General features: G+C 41.6%; 1 protein-coding gene across 5 annotated transcripts in view; it reads right to left on the bottom strand.

The window, feature by feature from the left end:
* Nucleotides 1-26713, bottom strand: part of RBMS3 (RNA binding motif single stranded interacting protein 3) — a 749106-nt gene that overhangs the window by 53634 nt on the left and 668759 nt on the right. For all 5 annotated transcript variants that reach the window (XM_077916336.1, XM_077916334.1, XM_077916335.1 and 2 more), the window contains 2 exons: nucleotides 15170-15266; nucleotides 8858-8908 (listed from right to left, as the gene is read on the bottom strand). In XM_077916336.1, coding sequence (XP_077772462.1) covers nucleotides 8858-8908; nucleotides 15170-15266 — 148 coding nt within the window. The remainder of the gene's footprint in view (nucleotides 1-8857; nucleotides 8909-15169; nucleotides 15267-26713) is intronic.

Raw genomic sequence — 26713 nt, 5'->3', positions numbered from 1 at the left:
TAACCAGATACCCTAATGTGTTTGCCTTTCAGGAAGAGAGATCAGGCTGGCGAGAATGAGAGATAGGACGTCTCCCGCCCCCATTACAGCCCACAGTTGTGGAACTCCTCCTCCTTCCAAGAAACACAGTCAGCTCCCAACCTTGCTATTGTTTAGACGAAGTCTGAAAATGTTTTCATTCATGACTTCCTTTGGGAAGAATGTGTAATAGGTTGGGGGGGGTCTCTGTTTTTACCCGAATGACTGGCATATCAAATAGAATTAGAAGATACAAAATGTTAAATGTTAATTTCTATGTGTTGTAAGGTAACACGGGAATAAATTTTGAATGGTGCCATACATTATGAATAACTAGTCTATTTTGTATTTATAGCGGCAAAATGTACGGCCACATTTTAATCTAAAACCGCTGCTGGAATCATGACAACATATATTATAAAAATAGATTTCAGCCACCTGTAGGTTAATTTTATTCACATAAAGCAATCACTGCATTCTACTATATATTGTATGCTTTACATTAGTTTCCTATGAATTTATGGTTTCCCCCAAAAAATCCCTAAAAATATATCTCAGTTATTAACCTTCACTATAGCTGAGCTTGCACAGACTACATATTGTAAAGCATATTGTGCTGTGTATAAACTGTCAAAAGCCCGTGATTGATCGATCTGTAATAACTAACGTGCATCTACCTCTGATTGATCCGCTTTAGGCAGTTTCTCCTCCTTTTTGTGTTTAGCATGTTTGTATAGTCCTGAGACACATACTATTGATATTTTTTTATTATTACCTGAAAACAGCAGAAGAAAAAGAATAGGCTTCTAAACGCAACAGCCCCCAAACAGAATACTGTGGGAATGTTTATGATTTATATATGGTTATTTAAGATGAAGGAAAATCTCTAGATTTGGCTCAGTATTGAACAGTTCGTGCTGCAAATGAACACATTTTTGGGGCATTTTCAGCCACTGAGTCGCATGGACAGAAATGAATTTCTACTGCACTTTGTTGGGGGTGGTGGAGGGGAAAAAAGCTGGTATTAAAGCAACACTAGCAAGAAAGAGTTAGAATAACAGTTATTGTACAAGTCAACTTGTTTGGCTTTCAAAGCTATTCATCTAGGGCTTGGCCGCTGTATTAAAGGTGCCCAAATCTCACAAGACTATTCTGAGAAGCTGGAATTTGCTCTTGCTGGAAACTGCCAAGAATCAAATTGTGACTATGTGCAGCAAACTGTGGTTCTTTCACTTGATTAAGCAACAAATATTTCAAATATATAACTTCTGGTTGTGTAAGTGAGGGGGAATTAAAGAACCTCTTAATGAGGGTGAAAGAGGAGAGCGCAAAATATGGTCTGAAGCTCAACATAAAAAAAACGAAGATTATGGCCACTGGGCCCATCACCCCCTGGCAAATAGAAGGGGAAGATATGGAGGCAGTGAGAGATTTTACTTTCTTGGGCTCCATGATCACTGCAGATGGTGACAGCAGTCGCGAAATTAAAAGACGCCTGTTTCTTAGGAAAAAGTGATAACAAACCTAGACAGCATCTTAAAAAGCACAGACATCACCTTGCCGACAAAGGTCCGTATAGTTAAAGCTATGGTTTTCCCAGTAGTGATGTATGGAAGTGAGAGCTGGACCATAAAGAAGGCTGATCGCCGAAGAATTGATGCTTTTGAATTATGGTGCTGGAGGAGACTCTTGAGAGTCCCATGGACTGCAAGAAGATCAAACCTATCCATTCTAAAGGAAACCAGCCCTGAGTGCACACTGGAAAGACAGATCCTGAAGCTGAGGCTCCAATACTTTGGCCACCTCATGAGAAGAGAAGACTCCCTGGAAAAGACCCTGATGTTGGGAAAGATGGAGGGCACAAGGAGAAGGGGACAACAGAGGACGAGATGGTTGGACAGTGTTCTCGAAGCTACCAGCATGAGTTTGACCAACTGCGGAAGGCAGTGGAAGACAGGAGTGCCTGGCGTGCTCTGGTCCATGGGGTCACGAAGAGTTGGACATAACTAAACGGCAAAGAAGAATAGAAATGCTGCCTCACTGCTGAACATTTCGCTCAGTATTGTTAGAAGCAGCTCCCATTCAACTGATGCCTTCAAAGGCGCGCACGCTCTCTCTCTCTCTCTCTTTTTGGTCCTGTCTGTAGCAGATGTTTTGTATCACATACTTGAACGAGCTAATTCATCTGTAAGGGATCGCCCACACTGGCTGGTGTGCATCCAGCTGTGAAAATAGCTCAAGTGTCATTTGCGGACACTTTCATTCCATTCTTCTGATCTCATAGGAACTCAGTGACCACAACCAAGTCCGAGAGAGAGAGGGGGGGGGAGAATTGAGAACATTCACATCCTTTAAAGAAATTTCCAGCGTGGGAGTAATGTTACTTCAAGCAGGAAGCGTTTTTTGGAAAGGAATGCAGCTGATGCCAGAGGAAGATAATACTGATCTCCTAGTGGTGGTGCCTTTGACACAAAAATGAGCCATTTTGTATTGAAAAGCTCAGGGACTGTATCATTATGATGGAGCTAAGAGCACCTGGCTAATTCGATGTCCGCAGGATGGTTCAATCAATCACCACTTCTCACTAAAAGCTACTGATTCCCATTACAAGATGCGTTAAGACATGATACAAGTTCACTTCACCACGCAAGGACTTTTCTATACCGGGAAGCCACTTTAATATATTTCTGAGCTAGAAACAAAATCAATTTGAATTGTTCTCTAGTGAATCCATACCCTGTTAATAGCGGCGCAGCCACATTAAAATTTATTAGTAGAGAAAAACAATATTCTAAGTCTATGAAGGAGTCAGTTGTCTTTTGTTTTTGTTTTTTTTAAAGTGACCAGATGAAGCATCTAATGGTAATGAAAATCAGACTATCTCGAGATTCCTTAAAGTCAGCTGGGATTACTCCATCACAGGTCTAAATTTGTCTGTGAAGGTACAGATATTGCCTTATTAACGTCCTCATTTAAAAGAAACAAAAAGAAATTACGCATTCTGAATGTTCAAAAAACAGAGTCAATCCTTTCCCCCCTTCATTATACTCTCATATATTCTTAATGAAATTGATGTTACACAATAAAACTCACTATGTCTGACTGCGATATTACTGCTGCTATTTCAAAGAGTGGTTTTTTTAAAAAATAGAAAACAATCCATTTTTGGATTATCCATACTTGCATACCAATTGCACACCATTGGAACTGTGCAACTAAGAACATAAGTCTCGCTTTGAAGCTACATTTGAACCTAGCCCAAAAGAAGAAAATACATAAATATGCTTGGATGGTTCCCTAGCTTCAGCAGTCTTTAGGCAACCAACACTAAGCTGCATAGGGCATGGCCAGGTACTGCAAAATGATACCTCCCTGTTCCTGGCCAACCATTTACTAGGAGTGGCTTTTGCAATGCCACTAAACTGTGCAAGACCCATCACCGTCTTACGCCATATGATTTACAACAGCCAGGTTATTGAACTCTTAGAGGAAGACGAGGTCTTACCAGTGAAACACAGCAGAGCTGTGGATCGTACTCTGAAACTCTTTTTACCTTTTAACACTTCCAAGAAGACGCTATTACAATATTTAAAGGTAATATATACCGCGCAGAGGAATACAGGAAGTGCTTTCTACCTTCTAGACCCGTATTTTCTGTTCTGACTAGTAGCATCTCCCGATTAATCCTTCTAACTGAAGGGTGCCAGGAATTCAAAGCACATACTCTGCTGCTGCTACTTTGTACAACCCAAAGTTACGTGAAGGTTTCAGAACCCTAAGTGCTTCCTCAAAATATTCGTGCGAAACACTGATGAGGTTTGAATGCTGTATCAAATCCTAAAGACTACTGGGTAGATAATCCATGTTTGGGAGAATACAGGCCCAGTCCTCCAATGAGTGCCTCTGAGGCCAACTTGCCTTATCTGCCAGGGATTTGGGGTCTGGGGACAGTGGGGTGATGCATACTCATGTTCAGGGAGTTACTAAAAAGGGGGGTAGGGATAATGGCTTGTCCTTGACCCAGCAGAGTATTGGTCACCCTTACAGTGTGGTATTTCCTTGTTAGTTATACAGTGGTACCTCAGAAGTCGAACGGAATCCATTCCAGAAGTCCATTCGACTTCCAAAATGTTCAGAAACCAAGGCGCGGCTTCCAATTGGCTGCAGGAAGCTCCTGCAGCCAATTGGAAGCCGCGGAAGCTGTGTCAGACGTTTGAGTTCCAAAGAACGTTCACAAACCGGAACACTTACTTCTGGGTTTGCGGTGTTCGGGAGCCAGAACAGACAAATACTAAGGCGTTTGACAACCAAGGTACGACTGTACTCAGTTCCTGCACCTACAGTATCCTACAGCAGGTTTGGTTTAATGTTCAATAATGTGATCTTTATTCAACCCAGTTGTACATGTCTGTGTATCTATTTCAACCCTCAGCTAAAAGTCTGTTCCAGCTTGTTCTACCAGTTTGGGTGGCATTCTTCATCTTCCCAAAGGGAGGGATAAATTCTGTACTGCACATTCTGGGCATTTTCCAATTTGAACTGTAGGTGAATTCTCATCTAACTGTTAGACGATCATCCACAAATTAGAGCATGAGGAAGGCTGATGTGACCTCAATCTGACATACTAGTCCCAGAGAGACATTGCCAATTACTATCTTGATTATCAAGGTTATCGATGCGGCAGTCCTTGATTTTCTCCCTCAAGAAATACTGGAAGATTGCTCTGCTGAGTTTTGGTACCAGCTAAGTTATTTCAGCCTTATATGTTTTAGCACACTCATTTTCAAAGAATTAAAATGCACAGAATTTTGAGAGATTAGTTGTCAATTTTATTTTCATGTTTTATGTTTATTTTCTTGTGTAGGTGAACCTAATTATGTTTCATTTTGGACACCAAATGTATCTGTCTACGAAATTTATGCTTTAGTTCCCTTCATCTTTTCTATTCAGATGCAAATGGGCTTATAATTTAACTTACAATTTACGTAAAGTAACTATAGTAATGAGATAGTTCTGTGATGACACACAAGGAGCTTAAATTATTTAAGGCTATTGCATCCAAAGAATTAAAATTATATGTTGCAATCTGGAGGCTTTCCAATAAAGCAAAATAGCCCATAGTAAATTAAAAGAACAACATGTCAATGGAAATGGCTGAATATACACTATCTATCTATCTAGAAGCACAGGCTTCAAGGTTACCTTTAGGGTAACTGCTGGGTAAATTTATGAATAGGTTCCAGAAGTCATTGGGTAGTTTAGGGGAAACCCTGGATGGTTTCAAAGTTAGGAATCCATAAAGGATGAATCTCATGAAAACATTGAGTGATATCCCGAAATGCAAAAAGAGATGGAATCCATACATTCTGAACAGGAGGGGTCATAGGTGTTGACCCCTAGGGGCTGAGGTGGTTTCAGCCCCCTGAATGTATTTTCCAGAGGGCGTTCAATTTCCAGAGGGTGTTCGGCTCCACCCCCTGGCTCCTCACGACATCATGCAACCCCCCCAAAAAAAAAATCCTATGAAGAAGCTGGCACCTCTGAGAGGGGTGAATTAGATGAATAATGTGGCATGCTCATAATTTTCTAACGTTACATTGGAAGAATAATGTGGCATCCTAACTATAAGGGAAGAGCTCAGCATAGAACAGGTCAGACTATTGCTCCTTTAGCTGTGTACTGAGAGCCACTGTGGTGTAGTGGTTAAGAGCGGTAGTCTCGTAATCTGGGGAACCGGGTTTGTGTCTCCGCTCCTCCACATGCAGCTGCTGGGTGACCTTGGGCCAGTCACACTTCTTTGAAGTCTCTCAGCCCCACTCACCTCACAGAGTGTTTGTTGTGGGGGAGGAAGGGAAAGGAGAATGTTAGCCGCTTTGAGACTCCTTAAAGGGAGTGAAAGGTGGGATATCAAATCCAAACTCCTCCTCTTCTTCTTCTTCTTCTTCTTCTTCTTCTTCTTCTTCTTCTTCTGTCTGCATTAACAGGCAATAGTTCTCCAGGGTTTGAAGCAGGGGTCTTTTCCAGCCCTACCTGGAGATGTCAGTAACTGGACTAACCCCAGTTACCTGGGAGTAAGTCCTACTCAATTCAATACAGCATACTTTTAAGTAAACATGGTTAGGAGTGTACTGTGTGCCACTGTGCAGAATCATATCCAAGGACTGCCAGCATGACAGTAAGCTCTATTCTGTGAGAGGGATGAAGAAATGCTTGGTTTTTAATACTAAAATCCTAAGCATTTCTTATTTTATTTTTTGCAGGAATGCAGGCGATTCAGGCTCAAAATAAATGCCCTAGCTTCCAAAATCTGATTCACTGCTATGTACGTAAGGGTCACAATTCTAGAGCGTTAAGAAATATTACAGAATGTATTTTACTTCTACCTGTAACGAAGCAAGGAATTATCAATGTAAGTGAGGAAAATATGTGGTTTAAAGGGGCTGACATCCTCGCCTCCAGCTTAAGAATAGAAATGGCTCTTGCATGTAAATTGTAGAGGCTCGAATTTATGTTGCAGATTTCAACACAGTTGAAATGACTGCAGACTGTGTGTGTGAGAGGTCTTAAAAATAGCACTTGGAGGGCAGCAGTGGCAGATGAGCCAGAGTGCTACAAATCAGGATTAGAGTAATATTGCATGTAGGTGAGTATGTTATATCTATTCTACGCATATTTACTCCAAGCCACTAAAAGTCATTCCCATAATTTCATGCACAGCAGAACTCACTACCAAAACCTATTATGTTAGCAGATGGACTCTATCTATCTATCTATCTATCTATCTATCATCTATTTATTATAACAGTCATACTTACATTGAGAAGTGAACTGATGTGCCCAGAAAACAAAACCAAAAAATAAACCAAAGCCTCACTTTCTATCAGTCTCCCATATCTCCAAATCAAGTAGACAAAAATTGTCCAGTGGATTAAGTGTATGACTCTGTATACTTAATACTTTCAAACTGAGCTGCTTCTGATAAAACTGTTGAAATCCAAAACGGGAAACGGTCAAGAGGAGCAAGGCAAAATTATTTACCAGATAAAACCTGGTGGCTGATTGCCTTTTCATAAGCCACTGTTTATCAAGTGCCCTGTCAGGTCCTCTAAGCACACCAGGAACAAAGCCCGAATAGTGGTGCAAATTTCACTTACAAAAGTGATCTTCGGGGTTATGTTAAGAAAATGCCATTTTATGCCATATATTGCAGAACACCTCTGCAAATTTGCAAATACTCAATGGGCTCGATCCAGAAAGGAGGAAGCGTCTTTGGATCCGGCTAAATCTCATGCCATCTCACAAGAAGTCTTCCCCATTATCTTGCAAGACAAGTGGAAGTTACATACTTATTTCTTTTTCAGTGAAGCTGTCACGATACTAAAGTTTGGAATTTTCACCATATCGGATAAGCTGCATTTTTTAAAAAAATGCTTTAGAGAGCACTTATCAAAACAGGAGTCATCCAAACCAATCACAGTAGTTCTAAATGCCATCTCTGATTCACTGCTTGCATCCGTTTGAATATTTCAGCAATTCAGTACGGCTCCTTCCTCTCAACAATAAAGACCCTTTTTTATTTTTTTTAAAGAATGAAACAGGAGTAGCAGCAGATGTGCTCATCCTGGCAACTGAGAATACACAGGAGTGCAATTCCTCTGCTCTCCCCAATGTAATGATTCATAGACTACACAAAGTGTACTTTACTTTGCAATTCCCTTACCATCATTAACGAGCACAGAACCCTCCCAAGCAGCATACCTACTAACATAATATTTCCGTGCAAATGAGACCGAATGCAGGGAGCTCCCCTAAGGGATGTCCTCAGCACACCTGACACCTGGAACCCACTTAGGGCCTTGCCCTGATCCCCTTGCTGGCAGAATAAGCAGACAGGGAGATTTAAGGGTCAACACGCCAACCCAGGAATCGTTACGCAAAACCTCAAACAGCATTGTCCCAATTATTTTCTGGATCCTACTCTGCTTAAACTTCCAGTTTAGCCCCAAATTCTGCAACCAGTAGTACAGGAACCCGTTATCAAAATGTCAACTTATTTATCATTAAGGATTTGCTGCACATCTACACCTGAAGCACACTAAATTCCTCATAACTATTTAGCAGGGTTATGCAGAAGGCCAAGCTACTCCATAACACATAAAGTGACCTTGCACTTAGTTAAATAATTGGTCCTTCTAACCCACTGTGACATACAGCTTTCCAGGGTCTCAGAGCAGAGGTCTTTCCAATCTACTGCTACCTGATCATATCAACTGAAGATGCCAAGGATTCCACACAGGAATGTATGCATAGCAAGTGCTCTACCACTGAGCTATGGCTCCTCCCACAAGCCATCATCATCATCATTTATTATTTATACCCCGCCCATCTGGCTGGGTTTCCCCAGCCACTCTGGGCAGCTCCCAACAGAATATTAAAAACACAATAAAACAGCAAACATTAAAAACTTCCCTAAACAGGGCTACCTTCAGATGTCTTCTAAAAGTCAGATTAAACCTCAGCCTGGGAAACTTTAATACTCAAGAGTTCCTACACAGCTGAAAATTGAACCATATTGCCCTTGACTGTGCATATGATTTTTAACTACAATGCATGTTAGCACCACACACAAGAAAGATGCACAGAATCTATCAACTTGGATCTGCCTAATAACTATTCCACTAATCCTTGGCTTTTTTTTTTTTGCAGCTGATATTACTCTCAGTAAATTCTCAACTAACTTCAGTAACCGTGGTAAACCTGCCACAACCAGGAAATTCAAGTTCCACTAACTCCCAGAGAAAAAAGAAGAAACAAGAAAAGTGCATGTATGCTCACTTACTGTTGGTTGCATAACGTATGACGGATGAGGCATCCATGAAGTACTCTGAACCTGTGTATCAGAAAGCACTATATTAGCACAATGGTGTAAAAACAAAACAAAAAAACCACACCCAAATTTGGCAATAATCTTGCTTTGAATAAAATACATAGCAAATTGAAACTTGCTGTAGCACTTTGGAGAATGCTGCAGCCACATTGCTGCAAGTTAATGGATGTAATTTTTTCCCCAGGTATCATCTACAGATTTTCATTTTAAATCTTAATAGCAGGGCCTTGCTCATAGACAAGTTTGATGCTGCAGCTCAGATGCATCCTCCAAACTGCATGGCAGCAATTCTGATCATCCTTCTGGTCCCCAACAGTTCACCTTGCAGGTAGGAGCACAGTTGCAAGGTTGATGCAGGTGGCAGCCCATAGAGAGAAATGTTGCGTGAAAGTAGAGCCTGACAAACATAGCTGTCAACCGTCCCTTATTTGGCGGGAAAGTCCCTTATCCCAGCGCTGTGCCCCACTGCTGTCCCTTATTGATGATGTCCCTTAAATTTCCCGGGTTTCAAAGGAAGCAGCTCCTCTCCCTCCCTCCCTGCCGGCCAGGAAGGAGGGAGGCTCCAACTATGTTGCTTGGCTGCGTTGCTCAACCAATAAGGAGTCTAAGAATGACTGGGGGGTGGAGCTTGCATGCCTTGTGCTGATCAAATCGGCCGCGTTGCCTGGGGACTCGCCTTTGCTCAGTGCTTCCCAGTGGAGAGGTGACGGTGGTTTTCCTTGCTGCATCCCCTTTGCCGGGTTGTTGCACTTTGGGAACCACCGCTTAGGCTTCGTTTGGCTGCTGGCTGGGCTTTCTGCCTTTGGCTTGGAGGGGCTCAGAAGTTGAACATACCTGTGTTTGGAAAATCCCTTATTTTGGCTGCTGATCCCTTATTTTCAAATCTGTAAGTTGACAGCTGGGACGCGGGTGGCACTGTGGGTAAAAGCCTCAGCGCCTAGGGCTTGCCGATCGAAAGGTCGGCGGTTCGAATCCCCGCGGCGGGGTGCGCTCCCGTTGCTCGGTTCCAGCGCCTGCCCACCTAGCAGTTCGAAAGCACTTCCGGGTGCAAGTAGATAAATAGGGACCGCTTACTAGCGGGAAGGTAAACGGCGTTTCCGTGTGCGGCTCTGGCTCGCCAGAGCAGCAATGTCACGCTGGCCACGTGACCCGGAAGTGTCTCCGGACAGCGCTGGCCCCCGGCCTCTTGAGTGAGATGGGCGCACAACCCTAGAGTCTGTCAAGACTGGCCCATACGGGCAGGGGTACCTTTACCTTTACCTTTAAGTTGACAGCTATGCTGATAAATGGGCAAGCAATGCTACTAAAACTAACGAACAATGTTGAATATTGCAACTAAAACAGAGCCAGGGCAAGTTTATGTTGAGAGGGCATATTCCCCTGGTTTATGGACTTCAGGCTACTTGACTCACAAATTTGTTCTGAGTCAATGTACACACAAGAGATGTACACACAAACAAGTGTACTACTGACAGAGGCTTTTGGTGTTTGTGATAAAATTTATCGGCTTCAATCAAAGCAATATGTTACAGAGTTAGACAATTAAGGGACAGTTTTCACATTACATAAATGGGCTTCCAGGAAAATCAATCAACTCAAGAGAATGATGACTAGCATTTACTCTGGAATAATTAGCATGCTCTTGAGCAAGAAATGTGCACATCCTATGTTGACCAAATCCTCTTTAAATTAAAAACACAGTTCAAAAGTTGAGAAGCATGATTCCTAAGTAACCTAATTAAATTCTTATTGGTAGGCAGTTAAAAGTTCAGTAGCCTTTCAGAAAATATTCCAGTTTCTCAATGAATACTGTCACTGCCCTTAGGTCATAGGATAAATATTTTTCAAAGAACAGCTAGAAATATAGGGAAATGTCTTATATCAGGCCTATAGTCCAGTATTGTCTACTCAGAAGTGCACTGTACTCACTGTTTGTTGACCAATTTACAGAGCTTTTACTGTAACACAACATATAACAGAGGAACATGGTTCTAGAGAGCCTGAGCAAATCGTGTTCCATAAGGGAGATGATCATAATCCCCAAAGTATGTCATTCATGTCAATTAGAAATCAAGCAAAATACTCTGATGACATTGCAGCCTTCCCATTCAAGTTGTCTGAGTCAATAAGTATCAAAGTTCACTCTGACTATTGCTCTGACAGCTACATTTCCTTTGGTGGCATTTTTAGTAAATGTTTCCGATTTCCCTAGCAACTTTGCATTGTTGAAGTGATCATAGAATATGAATAACTGATTGCAAATAAAGTAAAGTAACCACAATTTGGAGTGTGTGTGTGTGTGCACGCGCACATTCCACAAAGGCTCTACTTTTTTCAAATATTGATTATCAGTGTTTAGGACTACAGGTTATGGGGCACTTGCCACCAGTTGGTATTAATTCTCATAAGGGGATGATCCATTTTCAGGCAGCGGTAAAAGTGATGATTTCGAAATAATCGGCAAATACCACCAAGTGAATTTCAAGCTTGGCTAGGAAGCATTGCCACTTGGTGATGAGAAATGGAACTGCACACTTTCTTTGAACTGGAAATTAAGTCTTCTACAGAGGAAACAGTTTGTGCCGTTCTTTTTGCCTTTGTGGATTTTCATCCATTTAAATGTATATCTCAAAAGGCATTTAAACATCATCTTCTGTCTTCCTTTCTTGAAAAAAACTTTAAAACCTTTTAAGTTTACACCTATTCCTTCTGGGCTGTGTACTCATTTTCCCCCTCTCGGTTCTGTTTGACAAATACTTTCCCCCACATTCCACAGAATCTGTTTTAATTCCTCAGATGTTTCAGAAACAAAAGTTCTTCCCCTGTATCTGCCCATTGTGCTCTGTATCTTATCTACCTATTTCACATAAAATTCTTTTGCTTTTATTTACTACCATAACTCCTGAAACATCCTTAGGCAGAAAATTCAAAATAACTTCCCTAACCTCTTTTGAATAACCCATATTTCTTCACTGCCTTTATTTGTTATTATCAGACTTCATAGCCACCAAAGCAGCAAGATTTGTATCTTACCTGCCCGCCTTCCCTAAAAACAAATTAGAACTTTTACGCCATATATTCCCTTGTGTTCAGTCACCTCATCTATTCCTGTGATTGACATCCTCTTCTGCTGACACTTTTGTTTATAAGAAATCCTACTATCTCTACCTCTAGCTTCCTTGCATTTTCTTCAATATTATCCTTCCTCTCCTAGCTATCAACATGGCACTGTCCCTCTGATATACTTAGAAAACACAATCTCAACAGAATCATCTGCGGCTAAATAACAGAATTCCCTTGAGGAAACATATGGTACTATCTATAATATGAACAACATCCAGAGCAGGCTTATGCAGTTCCATAGTACATGAGGCTGCCTTTGAACATTGCAATTGTTCAATACAACAACCAGACTACTCACCAGAACGGATTGGCCAGAAAACCAGCCAACCCTGTGCTCCCCCCCGCCCAAATCCCACTTTCTACCAAATGGACTGAATACTTCCTCCCAAATGCTTCAGCTGTTCAGTGAAAACTATATTTGGTATTGGGTGCAAACGCTGTAGTTTCCACAGAACAACTGAGGCACCTGAAAGGACTGCTCATGGTTTTCATTTCAGACTGTAGAAAAACTTTGTGGGAAATAAAAATAAAAATGTTTGTCTCATAATTTTTAGAGCATTATAAACAGACAAATTTGTATTCCGAACCAGGTAACTGTGTGAGCTTTGTCAGCCTCTGTAATTGGACCCTTCATTAGCCTAAAACGTGGGACCCTAAGTATATTAAAGCCTTCTATTAAATATGCTTATCTATCTATCTATCATCTATCTATCTATCTATCTATCTATCTATCTATCTATCTATCTATCATCATCACAATTTCTGCATGAACTGAACCTGAACAAAATCAGTTGTCTCCTTTAACTCCCATCAGTCCCTCAATATTTAACTCCTATTGCTAACAACTGATTTATTTATTCTGTGGTGTTTCTACTCTTTTCTTATCTGATACATACCTGGTGATGGCCAGTTATTATTCTACACATTAATAAGGGCTATTTGATTTGGCTTTGCATGTAGGAAAAGGAGAATCACTGGCATACAAGTCAGAAAACCAGAATATAATCTAGGAAAGGGTTACCTTTTCCTTTTGTTCAAAGTGGCTTTTGTCAAATATCCTTTTTTTAAGGCAGTATGTGCTTTCATACTCAGGGATACAAAAAGCTAACAAATCCTTCTACGCTCACCTAATAAGCATTTCTGTAATCAAGTTAAAGTTATATAAATCCACTGTCTAAGAAATCCCTGGTAAACAAAGCATATTCTACAATGTGCTATTATTTCTCATATCATACACAGGACACATTAAGACAGTATCTAAAGAAATGTGAGAAAATGTTGCAGGACTGACTGATAAAATGTTGAAGGTAATGTAAAATATAGCATTCGCTTTAAAATAGCCAAAATGTGTTAGTTCGGAAGAGAAAACTTAAATTGCACTGCCACCTATTGTTATGGGTGAACTCTCATGCAGAAGAAAGAACTGTGTGAAGTCCTAGACTTGCTTCTGGGCACGTGGTGTTGAGAAGGCTTCCTGGACTTGAAAATCATGAAGGTGGGGGAGGTCCCTTTCACTCCCATGGGAATGGTTTCCTCATTACTAGGCTCCCAATCCAGACTGGGACCCCCTGGGTGGTTCCTTTCAATTTTCCACTTGTAGTATGGCCCTCTGTTTCATGGAATTAAAGGTAAAGGGACCCCTGACCATTAGATCCAGTCGCGAACGACTCTGGGGTTGCGGCGCTCATCTTGCTTTACTGGCCGAGGGGGCCGGAGTACAGCTTCCAGGTCATATGGCCAGCATGACTAAGCCGCTTCTGGCGAACCAGAGCAGTGCACGGAAATGCTGTTGACCTTCCCGCTGGAGTGGTACCTATTTATCTACTTGCACTGGCGTGCTTTCAAACTGTTAGGTTGGCAGGAGCAGGGAACGAACAACGGGAGCTCACCCCGTCGCGGGGATTTGAACCGCCCACCTTCTGATCGGCAAGCCCTAGGCTCTGTGGCGCCACCCATGTCCCTTTCATGGAATTAAGGAGCCATGAAAAAAGAAAAGTGCAATTCTCTGGTAAGAGCTATGCAGAATGTTTATTTTAAGCAGTGACAGAAGTTGTTGCGGGAAATATTGAAGAAAACGTTGCCAGATTAAGGCAGCACAGTAGTCAGGGTGGAAGATACCCTTGGGAGTAGGGAAGCCCAGAATACATTTTGTTGATAACACAGGAAACCTTTTTAGAAAAATGTTTATGATTGTTTATTACAGCTCGCCACTTTTTTTCCCTTAATGCCAGTCTTCATGTGTGGTGGAGTAGTTACGAGTGCCTGACTAGGACCTGGGAAACCAGGGTTCAAATCCCCACTTGGCCACGAAGCTCACCTGCCTTGGACCAGCCTCTACCTCTCTGCCTAACCTACCTCACAGATTTGTTTGGGGGGGGGGTTAAATGAGGAAGAGGAGAATCCTGTGCACCACTTTCAGCTCCTTGGAACAAAGGTGGAATATAAATGCAATAAAATAAATACAGTGGTACCTCTGGATGCGAACGGGATCTGTTCCGGAGCCCCGTTCGCATCCAGAAGCGAACGCAACCCGCGTCTGCGGGTCGCGATTTGCTGCTTCTGCACATGCGTGTGACGTCATTTTGACCGTCTGCGCATGCGCGAGCAGCAAAACCCAGAAGTAATGCGCTCCATTACTTCCGGGTAGCCGCAGTGCGCAATCCGAAAATACTTATCCCGAATCTACTTCAACCCAAGGTATTACTGTAAAATCAAGGTTTTAGTTTATGGGTACTTTTAAAGAGAAGTACATCTCACTGGGCAGATATAACAAACTCAGAGTGAAGCGTTAAAACCCAAAGGAGACAAAATATATTCTGGCAACCTTCTACCCATTGCAAAAGAAAACATCCTATGTGTGTTTTGGGTAGGACTGACTGACTGAAAATAAAATAAAAAACCAGAGATTTATCTGAAAAGCTGGTTGAAATATGACGAATGCGTAATAGGGTTTATTACTTAAAGTACACCTAGATCCTGAACGCACTAGGAATTTTAGAACAAATATGCACATATATTTTAAACGCTACCAAAACAGTTTATATAACAGCGTGACTAAAGTGTGCAGCAATTCACCATGCTGACATGCAAGTCACAAAGACTCACTTAGGGATACGGGGGGCCCATGCAGTTCCAACATACCTGATATGTAGAGACAGGGGAAGCAGCAATGAATGGCGTGATAGATGTCTGTGGGATCATGCGGTTTGTAGCAATGCTGTACGGTGAGGAATAAAATCTGCAAACAAAAAACAAAACAAAAGGAAGAGTCTTGAGGTGATGGACTGACATGCTGCAATGAACTGTTTCATAGCCATTAACAGCCAAACATAAACAGGAGTCCTGTTCTCCACCCCACAAAAAAAGAAAAGAAAAACAGCAACCCCGTGCCTTTTTCTTTTCACATGTGTTGGTCAAGAAGCTGGGAACAGCCCTAACTGCTGCAGCTCACTAGATCCACCACAGCTGGGCCAGAGGGGGCATGGATTGGCTGCAGCCTGAATCACTGACACAACACCCACCTGCATCTAAGGCATAGGCAAACTTGGCCCTCAGGTGTTTTGGGACTACAACTCCCATCATCCCTAACCACCGGTCCTGCTAGCTAGGGATCATGGGAGTTGTAGTCCCAAAAAATCTGGAGGGCCAAGTTTGCCTGATCTAAGTTGATTGGGAAGATGTGGGAAGAGAGGCAAGCAGAGGCAGCAACAAATGATGGAGGAATAAGGGCAACATTATCACAATCTTGGAAGCAACCAAGAGAGTTGAGTAGAGGTACATTTAAGGCAGGGATTGCTAAAACAGAAGACTTTAAGTGGAGCATCTGCACAGTACTGGGCAATGGAGAGGAACTGCCTATAAAATGTTGGCTGGTGATTAAAACTCAATGAAGCTTCACAAGAACCCTTAACAAATGGCGTAATGGATTTGTCAAGTTGCTTCAACCAACTTGAGCAGACTTGAGGCTCTTAAGTAGTTAGACTGCTACATTTTTTCTGGGCTATAGACAAGAACCGTCGGTTCTTTGGATCTTGGCCATGATGTTGGGAGAATAACAAAGAGAGAGAGAGAGAGAGAGAGAGAGAGAGAGGGAGAGACAGAGAGTTTATTTTATTACTCAGGTTTCCAGCAACTTTAAAGTCAGATGCCAGCTAAAAACTACAAACTTTCAAATACAACAGAACCAAGACCTACAAACTTTCTTATCTAATTCACATCTTATCTGATTCACTTGTTGCCTGTGGTTTACAACCCAATTAACACACAGCCCCTTTGGGGGGGGGGGGAATGGGATGGGAACGCTATGTTTGAAATATAAAGAGAATGGAGGGTGCCATAGTTTGATTGATTTGCAATCCCTATCAGATAGAGATGGATAATTAAAACTATCTATTAAATCATTCTTGACATGGGAGCAGAATTAAATTACGCCTCCCTACTCTGCTTCTTATGACGTCAACTCCAACTGTAGAAGCAAAATGTGTTTCTTTTGGGGGGTGGGGTGGGGGTTATTGGGTTGTTGTTTTTATTTTGATCATGTCTCTTGTGGTTTTCTATTTTGATGTTATTCTGTGAACCACCCTGAGACCTCCAGGTATATAGATTCAATAATAATAATAATAATAATAATAATAATAATAATAATATAATAAGAATGTGCTGGAAGTTCCGCAGGGCATCAATGGCTGCTTCTGTTTGAACCACTCGCCTGTGATACTGGAAATCCCTCGCCCCAATGAAGGACTGGGAGAGTTGTACAGCGGTACCTCAGGTTACATACGCTTCAGGTTACACACTCTGCTAACCAATAAGTAGTGCTTCAGGTTAAGAACTTTGCTTCAGGATAAGAACAGAAATCGGGCTCCGGCGGCGCAGCAGCAGCAGGCCCCATTAGCTAAAGTGGTGCTTCAGGTTAAGAACAGTTTCAGGTTAAGAACGGACCTCCGGAACAAATTAAATACTTAACCTGAGGTACCACTGTACTTGAGGAAGGGGAGTTTGCTGCTTCCCTCCTGTAAAACCTTAGCAGGAACTAGGACCATGTCATGTATGAATGCGTAGCAGAGTTTACTCATCCACTTGGGGAGAGCAGAGAGGAAAAAGCTGATGTAATATAATAAGAATACCTCACCCATCTGGCTAGGTTTCCCCAGCCACTCTGGGCAGCTTCCAGCAGAATATTTAAAAAATGATAAAACGTTTAAAACTTCTTGATACACGTATGCAGCAGTCAGGAGGACCACATTCTATGGAAAGTATTGGGAAGAGATGCGTTACAATCTGGGTTTTGCTGTATGATGAATCACAGAACTGTGGTGTTGGAAGGGTCCCTGAGGGTCATCTAGTCCAACCCCCTGCAATGCAGGAATCTGGCCCACAGCCGTCCCTGGGTGGGAGGCTCGAACCATTAACCTTCTGGTTAACAGCCAGATGCACTTACACCTTGCGCCACCTGAACTCATATTTTGACCTATTGCTTTGGAACTAGTAGGTGACTATCCAATGGAACGTTTCAGTGATGATAACCATTTGTTGACTACAACTATTATTATGAATCGAGTGAAGTTCTGTAGCCACTGAACTACTTCAATGAGGTGCACTACTGCTTAATTGCAAGGACTGAACTATCAATCATAGAGAACTCCAGTCATGATTTACTGTAATCATTTGAGTCTTTTATTGAACTGAGCATGGTTTAATTACAGTTAGCAGATCTTCAAAGGTTGAATAGACAAAATAATTGAACGAATCCAAATGAAACTCACAAGTCTTTGTTCTGGCAACAGATGCATAATTGAACAACCTAATTATGTGCTGCATCAGTTGGTAACGGATTGCTAAACCAAGTTAACTGATGGGTAGAGGAAACAGCTCTGATTCTCAGTGACTCTCAAGGATCCCAGATAGAGATCTTTCAGATCACTTAACTATGTGATCCTTTTTAAACTGGAGATGCCAGAGACCAAACCTGGAACCTTCTACGTACATGCAAAACATGTGCTCCACTACTGAGCTTTGATCTCTCTCCAAGTGTTGATGATCACATTCGTTGAGCAACAATGATTCACTAACTATTGATGGGAAATCGAGGTATTTCTTCGGGTTTTTTTGTCAAGCGAAGAGCAAAAGGGGTAGTTTTTCTTCTGAGAAAATACACTTTGAGGCTCAGGAGTAATTCCTGAGGAGTTCAAAGTCCAAACTCAAGGGGAATCTAGGCTATCCGGTAGAACAATTTCAAAGGTTTAAAAGGATTTGACATTCAGATGTCCAGCTGCCATTGGATTAGCCTAGAGGGCTAATGCAAGTTCAACCCATTAAAGGACAATGGCTAGAGATGTCTCTGCAATCGGCATCTGCAGAAGGGAGGCTATTTTGAGGAAAATGTGAAATGATGACCTTTTTGAAATAAAAGGTAAAAAAAAAAAATTGAGGTTGTGATAGGTACACACCCATAAGCACAGATGATGTGTCTGAATGAAAAAAATATATGTAGCAATGAGACATTCCCTATTAATTAAATATTTATAGAATGAGGCTGGGTCTCTGGAAACAAGATGTAGAGGAAGAAGCTTTGTTGGGCCTTATCTATAGTTGAACAACATTAAACAAAGCGTGTTCTCCCTGAATGAGGGCACGGGTTGCGGGGGGGGGGGTCTGCCAGGCCAAACATCTGTTGCCAGGCAGGTTAAATGGTTATGGCCTGAAGCAACGATTGGATGACCGGGTTGCTGGGGCAAATTGCATGTTGCAAATTGGGTGGGTGGGACCTTAGGCTTTAAATATTGGGGCTCACTGCTTCTGCTTTCTCTTTCGCAGTGTGCATCGGATCACCCGCCCGCCCGCCCGCCCGCCCTGTGTTCCGTTTGACCTTGCTTTGCCTGTCATGGGGTCGTCTGCCTTGGGGCAGGGGCCTAGTAGGAATTTTGTCATTTGGCTGATTGGCTGGTACCATCTGGTTTTTGCCTACTACTTAGCAATTCATCACAATTTGTAAGGTTATGGTTAGGCATTGGTCATAAAAATTGGTGGAAGAGGGGTCAGGATAGGCTGGGCCTGCCCCTCCAATGGTGGTGGAAGGGAATTCCGTTAAAGGAATCCTGGGGCTTGTCACAATTTCGTCCAATCCCTGAAATGGGACCAGGGCCGGCAAGCCTTGGGGAGCAGATTGGGTGAGCGGTGAGGGACTGACGCTCAGCTCAACTGATCCCCAACATTGTTATCCCTTCACTGGCTTCCGAGGGTGTTTGGATAGTCAGTTCTGTCCCAGGCGGGGGGACAGATAGTCATAACCAATGGCTAAGCAACCACTCACAGATTATGTATTTTAATAAAGTTGTGGCCCAAAATTTTATGCCAAAAACCTTAAACTAAAATTACGTGTGAATTGTGATTTATTTTGAGGGGTGGCTTGGGGACCTCCACACGCAACAGAGGACGCCCGACTGATTTTACACATTTGACCAACTTGCTAAAACGAGCTTCTCCCTCTGCTTTTGTTTCTAGCTCAAATAAGAAATTTCCTTCTAAGGATAATTAGCCTTTGTCAGTTAATTCTATTTCTATATTACGCCCCATTTTTTCCTCTGTCCTTTTCTTGAACTGAGCAGCAGCTATACATAACAATAAATAAGACCTTGTCTGTGAACATCAAAGGACTAATCTGCCTCTAAAAAGATGGAAAACTGCAAGGCTAATGAGAAGGAAAACGTTGGTATTATCTGCCTCCATATTAAAAGAGGTGGTCGAAAGTCACTAAATTAGAGGAAATGTATTTGGCAGAGAACAAAAGGCCTATATAAATACTGCAAATAAATAAAACAAAACTTTAGCCTGGAAGAGTAGCTATAATGATGAAGGTTATTCTGGAACCCTGTATTACTTATTAAAACAGATGGTAGATTTATCTTTCAGTGAAATTTGCAAAAATTTATGATTCAAATAGCTTGATGACTGATTCCTTTGTCAATATAAATGTTTGTATATAAATTTTCCCCCGGCTCTTCTTGCTGCACCATGTAGGACCAGCATGGATAGTTGGCCCAGGTGAATATTTGACATTTTCTTCCCTTATGGCTTTGATCTATAGGCTACCACTAAAACGAAGCTGCATTTTAAGCTGCATTTTAAACTGTATTCTAACTTATATTTTAATCAACTGGTTGTTTTTTTTTTATTTTTAATGTTTTTACTGTATTTATATTCAGTGTTAGACACCCTGAGCACGGTCTTGGCAGGGGAGGGTGGGGTATAAATAAATAAATAATTACTACTACTACTACTACTACTTTGTAATATATGCAAACATTACAATGGGGGGACGGACTTTCTTTTGAATGGTCAAATTATGTGCCCCCAAATAGTTCTATTTGTTACAATATTACTAATGAATTACTGTATTTTTCGCTCTATAAGACGCACCAGACCATAAGATGTACCTAGTTTTTGGAGGAGGAAAACAAAGAAAAAAATATTCTAAATCTCAGAAGCCAGAACAACAAGAGGGATTGCTGCGCAGTGAAAGCTACAGAATCCGCATAGAGATGTTTGTATTTGAAAAAGCTATGGTTTTGCAAAAATAAAATATTTAATGGAATGTAGTCATTTCATACGGTGATTTACTGAATGGAATGCTGTTGTCCATTTCACAAAGTGATTTGTGTTACAATGTGCATGCAAAATGAGGAGAAATAAAGTCCTCCCCAAAACACAGGTACACAAAAATCTTCTTCTTTGGTTCCCATATTTTCAAATTAGATCATGCATTTATAGTTATGGGGAAAATATGATCATTGGTCTGGTAGACAAAATGTATACATTATTAATGATACTGGATACCACATCCCATAATATTAAAGAGGACAAGAAAAGAGCCTGCCCTCCAGCATCTCCAGTACAATTTGAGAATGGAGTTGAAAACAGTCTTTCGGAAAATTGCGAGTTAAAAACATAAAGGAAGGTGATTATAAAATACCAGTGACATTTGAGTCCATGTATGTTAAGTAAAATTTAAATAAGGATAACTGCTGAAGCAGGGACGCGGGTGGCGCTGTGGGTAAAAGCCTCAGCGCCTAGGGCTTGCCGATCGAAAGGTCGGCGGTTCAAATCCCCGCGGCGGGGTGCGCTCCCGCTGCTCGGTCCCAGCGCCTGCCAACCTAGCAGTTCGAAAGCACCCCCGGGTGCAAGTAGATAAATAGGGACCGCTTACCAGCGGGAAGGTAAACAGCGTTCCGTGTGCTGCGCTGGCTCGCCAGATGCAGCTTTGTCACGCTGGCCACGTGACCCGGAAGTGTCTCCGGACAGCGCTGGCCCCCGGCCTCTTGAGTGAGATGGGCGCACAACCCCAGAGTCTGTCAAGACTTGCCTGTACGGGCAGGGGTACCTTTACCTTTACCTTAACTGCTGATGCTAAGAACACGTTAAGTCAAATTTTGTTAATATGTATTTGGACTTCTTCAGCTAACAGCCTATATTGGATAAGAAATTTAAAATGTAATTTAAGAAGTTACAGGATAATATTTACCAACAGATATTGTTCTGATGCTTGTGAGGTCTCTTCAACAAATTTGGAAATGGTAAAATGTTTACTTACTGCAGTATGCATATGTTGCTGCATATTGGGGAAGAATTGATCGGTCACCATTGCTGGATTGGTTTTTCCGGATCTGGGATCTTATATATAGGCCTAACGTTGTAATCATATACATACTGACTTGAGAGCATAGTCATGTTTAAGACTGCACTGTAACGATTCAAATGAGAGCACTCAGTGGGACAATAGGGTTATTCAAAGATGGAGTTTATTAATCACTTATTGAATGACAACATAAATTCATATAAGCCTGTCCCGTTCTCCAACCTGATACCCTCCTGATTTTTTTAGACTATACCTCCCATCATTCCTGACCATTTGGCTGATGTGAGTTGGAGGAACAAACCTCTTGGGAGAGGCTGGTTTATTTTCTCTTGAAGTTTAGAGCTTACAGTTAAGCAATCGGGCATTTAGTTGTGTTAAGATGGGGACAGTGGCAGGGAGAAAAAGAAGAAGTCAAAAGTAATCTGACAGAAATTTCATTTCAGTAATAAATAAAAAGGAAGATTTCAAAATATGCGTGGCAAGCATACTAGGCTCTGGGAAGGGGTGGTGGAGGAGGGGAATTAAAGAAAACAGCAATAAATTTCTGTTCAGTACTGCCTACACACTAAATGCTTGACAACAAATGTCTGTGGTTTTAGCTTTCAAACATAGCTGGGTAATATTTTGCAGGTGTCCTATTTATGAGGTAATGAATGAGGAGATAGGAACATTTTACACACCACTGGTGCTCTTTGGTCATCAAGCTAGAGCCTTTTATTTTTTTCAAAGTGGGTTCTGAATCATTTATATTTCATTGGCTCACCAGGAATATTGGCGAGTTCTCTCTATTTCATTAGCACGCCTGTGTTGGCCACTAGGAGTGGACACTGGTTCCCTGACAAATTTTGGTTTTAAGTACATAAGCAAAATGAATCTAGAGAAGCTAAATGAAAATGATCAGTACAAGATTATAGTACTGGGATTTATAGGGCACTCAGTTTGAAAATGAAATAAATGTAAGTAAGCCTGCAAGTAACCAGCGCTGTGTGTTTTTGCTCTTTTCTGTTATAATCCTTTCCATCACATGGACAATATTTCCCCCTAAGAGGTTAAAAACATTGCCACTTAGATGGATGTAATGTAGATGAAAGACTGTAAGAGGGTAAGAAAGTATACCAAGTATACCTACTTGAACGTCCCAATACTCCTACCTGGGAATAAGCTCTTCGTGAATCACATTTGATGCGACTTTTGCAAAAAAGGCTTGCTTAAGCCCAGGACTTGATAGGCAGCTAACCATTTCCGTTTCAGTTAAAGAGAAGCAGTTATCTAAATAGCATTTAAGCCTGGAAAATACATACTCAAGCAACAGCAAGTAGCAAAACACACACACACACACACCACATGTCTCTCTCAGCTTTCATGTCAAGGACTTTTCACCGTAATAACTTGCAAATGCTCTCTTATAAGACTTAAGATAAAATAGGTATTCAGACGCTCATGCAGCTTCCTAAGCTTTCAGGAGGAGAAGACAAGATTTTGTTGCTTAAGGAGAGTTCTGTGGTCTGGTAGGAAGGACATAGTACTTGGACGTAAACAAGTACTTGGACATAGTACTTGGACGTAAACAAGTTTTTTCCTTTATTCATTTCCTCTTAAAGAATTCATCTTTTTTCCTCTTCCCTCAATTTTCCATAACTCTAAGCCACCTTGGTTGGGTTTTAGATTTCTTTTGGCATTGAAAGGTGAGGAATACATACATTTTAAAAATTCTTCCTCACTCACTCGTAATTATTTCTACCAAGGAACATTTAGAAATCCCATTTCAGACCAATGGAGAAGCAAAAGGATCAAAAGTTAATTCCCATTATCTCCTAGGTTGCCTGTTTTATAGCTTATACAATCTTTGTAAGAAGTTAAGAAGACATCCGAAGAGTTGGCACACTGGAACCCTGTCCTGTCTTTCTGGTTTCTCCAGAGCTTTCTAGTCCAAAAGAAAGACAACTTACTGCCCTCTTCACCTGCTGCTTTCTTAGCCTTAGCAAACCTCAAAAAAGGCTCTCTTCCATCTCTCGCAGCAGCTAACTGCTCTGACCTTTGCATATTCTCTTCTAACACTGCATCTGATTGACTCCACCAAATCTCACAAGATCATACAAGATCATACTCCACCAAATCTCACAAGATCATACTCCACCAAATCTCACAAGACCATACAAAGGGTGTGGGTGACATTTTTCTAGCCTAAGGACCACATTCCATTCTAGGCAAAGCTTTCAGTGGCCACATGTCAGCGGTGGGCAGAGGCAAAAGTGGACCACCTTTGTAAATTTTTCCTTTGTACAGCAGGCTAATTTTACACACACACCCCTCTCAATTCTCTATCCAGGTCAGCAAGCAGCATTATAGGAGTTCAAAGACATGAGTGTTTATCAAGACACTCAAAACTGGCTACTTTTCTTTTTTAAAAATGTATTTGATAAGAAAAACGAAGAGAATTCTCTAACTTCCAAATGCAAATTCTACCTTATTGCTAGAAGTGTATTGTTCTTTTATGATGTCAAGTTATGCTTCATGCTCTTAAAATGTTGTAAGCTGCTTGGATGTTCCTTATGTGGCAAGTGGCTAATAAATTGAATAAATAATGGTGAGGAAGATGATCATCTTAGCAACATGAGATTTACAATTCAAGCAGCTAGTGATAAATACATCTTTTTCTATATCCCAAACTGTTCTACTACAGCAGCATTTGTTATGCTATTTTCGAGGTTACCAGCATGAGTTTGACAAAACTGCGGGAGGTAGTGGAGGACAGAGGTGCCTGGCGTGCTCTGGTCCATGGGGTCACAAAGAGTCGGACACGACTAAACAGCAACAAAACTACAAACATTTTAGCTATGACAATATTGCTTTCAAACATAAATAAATGCCATTTTCCAGCTAAACCTTTAGACCCCAGTCTCTCTTTCCATTACTCTACCCTCATATCCCCCCAAATTGTCTCCTGGTATTCCTCCTGTCAGTTCTGTTATCACTTGCTCCCACCCTCAACATACCAAACGGGGTTTTCCTCAGTCAGTCCAGGGAATGCTCCCATGTCAATCAAGTGTACAATTCAAAATTACCTCAAAAAACAAGGCATCCATTTTCAATCAATCACAGAACAACTAAACAACAAAACAACAAGCCCATGGGATGTTACTACTGCCCCAGAAAACACTTCATTTTTTATTTTTTTGGTCACTTGAGAATTTCATTATTTTACATCAAGAGCAAGAGTAAGTGCTCTGTTTCACAAGCACCAGCTGGATGTCTAAATGCTATGAGAACTTATTGGACCGGGCCCAGGACATTGTTAGTATGAACCAATGCAGCTCACCCCCTCTGCCATACATGCAGGGTCTTCTAACTAATAATGGTTTCACTTGTCTCTTTTAACGCTCAAAAGGTTTTGAAATCAGGAACACTCAATATCAGTTGAAATTGGCATCCAGACGCATAATCCCAATGAATTAATAGACAAGAAAATACTCTAGTTCATAAAATGTGTTGTGGGAGTGTAAGGTTCCTTGTATGGCAAAGCAGGAAAAAAGGCATAATGAATTATTTTTTAAAACCCAGTAAGTTCCACAATCTGACATGGCAGACTTTAAAAGCATGTGGCTAGGGTGGCGCTGTGAGTTAAACCACTGTGCCACTTGGGCTTGCTGAACGAAAGGTCGGTGGTTCGAATCCCCGCTCCCGTTGTTCGGTTCCAGCTCCTGCCAACCTAGCAGTTCGAAAGCATGCAATGCAAGTAGATAAATAGGTACCGCTGTGGCGGGAAGGTAAACGCCGTTTCCGTGCACTGCTCTGGTTTCACCAGAAGCGGCTTAGTCATGCTGGCCACATGACCCGGGAGCGGACAAACACCGGCTCCCTCGGCCTTTAAAGAGAGATGAGCGCTGCAACCCCAGAGTCGTTTGTGACTGGACTTAATTGTCAGGGGTCCCTTTACCTTTTATATGGAGTAACACACCTGACAGGAGATCATTTATTTATCTGTAACTACACTCTGCAATCGTAATTTTATTCTTTGATATACTAACATCTTTGGTGTATATACACAGGCTACAAGGACAGATTTACAAATGTCCTTAACAAGATAACACCTGGTTTACAACAGAGTTCTTCAGGACACATTGCTGATAACTAGCAGGCAACTCACATATTTCAACGTCTCCATCACAGAAGGAAGCCACGGTTGGGAAATGCATCATCGTTTCTCCTATACAGGCTGTATTTCAGTGCCAAAAATTTCACTACCACTATGTCTTTATGAAGTTGTACAACGCCAATGCCTCATATTTATCCTCAGAAATAAACATTATCTCCTTGCGTGGCATGCCCATAGGTAGTTCTGACAAAAAGCTCATGAACAATATCCCTGGGCTAACATAAAGCTTAAGTATTACCAAGCATTATTAAATTGGAGGCTTTCATTGCCGTGATATCAGATTAGAAATGAGAAGGATGAGTTGGAGCCAGCGAGTCTGTTTTACAATAACCATGCGCAACCCTTTCTGCGGATGACAAGGCAGGGAAAGATGTCATCCGTCAAGTTCTCTAGAGAGGGCTGTGTGAGAGGGAGCCAGTGAGAGTGCTGAGAGGAAAGAACCATCATGAATCAAAAGCCCAGTACAACCTCCAGTTTCTTGGAAATTCAAAGGAGAAATTCTGAGGCACGATTCTGGTGATGAGATCTGGTGATACCCTGCTTGGGAGTCACCAACCCATGCATGGAAACAACCCAAAATGGCTCCCTCATGCATGTATTGTGTATAAATAATAAATTATTATTATAAATTATTATGATGATGCCTACTTTATGTGCACATGGAGAATCTCTCTCTCTGACAAAACGAGAAGCCAATGTGAACTGCGATGTTGTCATGGAGATTGTCCACACAGGAAAATGTATATTATTGAGAAGCTTACAATTTTATCTCAGTCACTCCCCACGAATGGGAGTACTTGAACTTTCAAGGGAGCCATTGCTCCAGAGTAAAAAAATGTTTCTCTTCAAATGAGTGGATATTTCTCCAAGAGGGTGGAGGATGGGGTTTGGGACA

Source organism: Podarcis muralis, chromosome 12 (genome assembly GCF_964188315.1).
Source record: "Podarcis muralis chromosome 12, rPodMur119.hap1.1, whole genome shotgun sequence".
Classification (NCBI taxonomy): domain Eukaryota; kingdom Metazoa; phylum Chordata; class Lepidosauria; order Squamata; family Lacertidae; genus Podarcis; species Podarcis muralis.
Note: the sequence above shows the minus strand (reverse complement) of the source record. Positions and strands in the feature narration are given on the sequence as shown.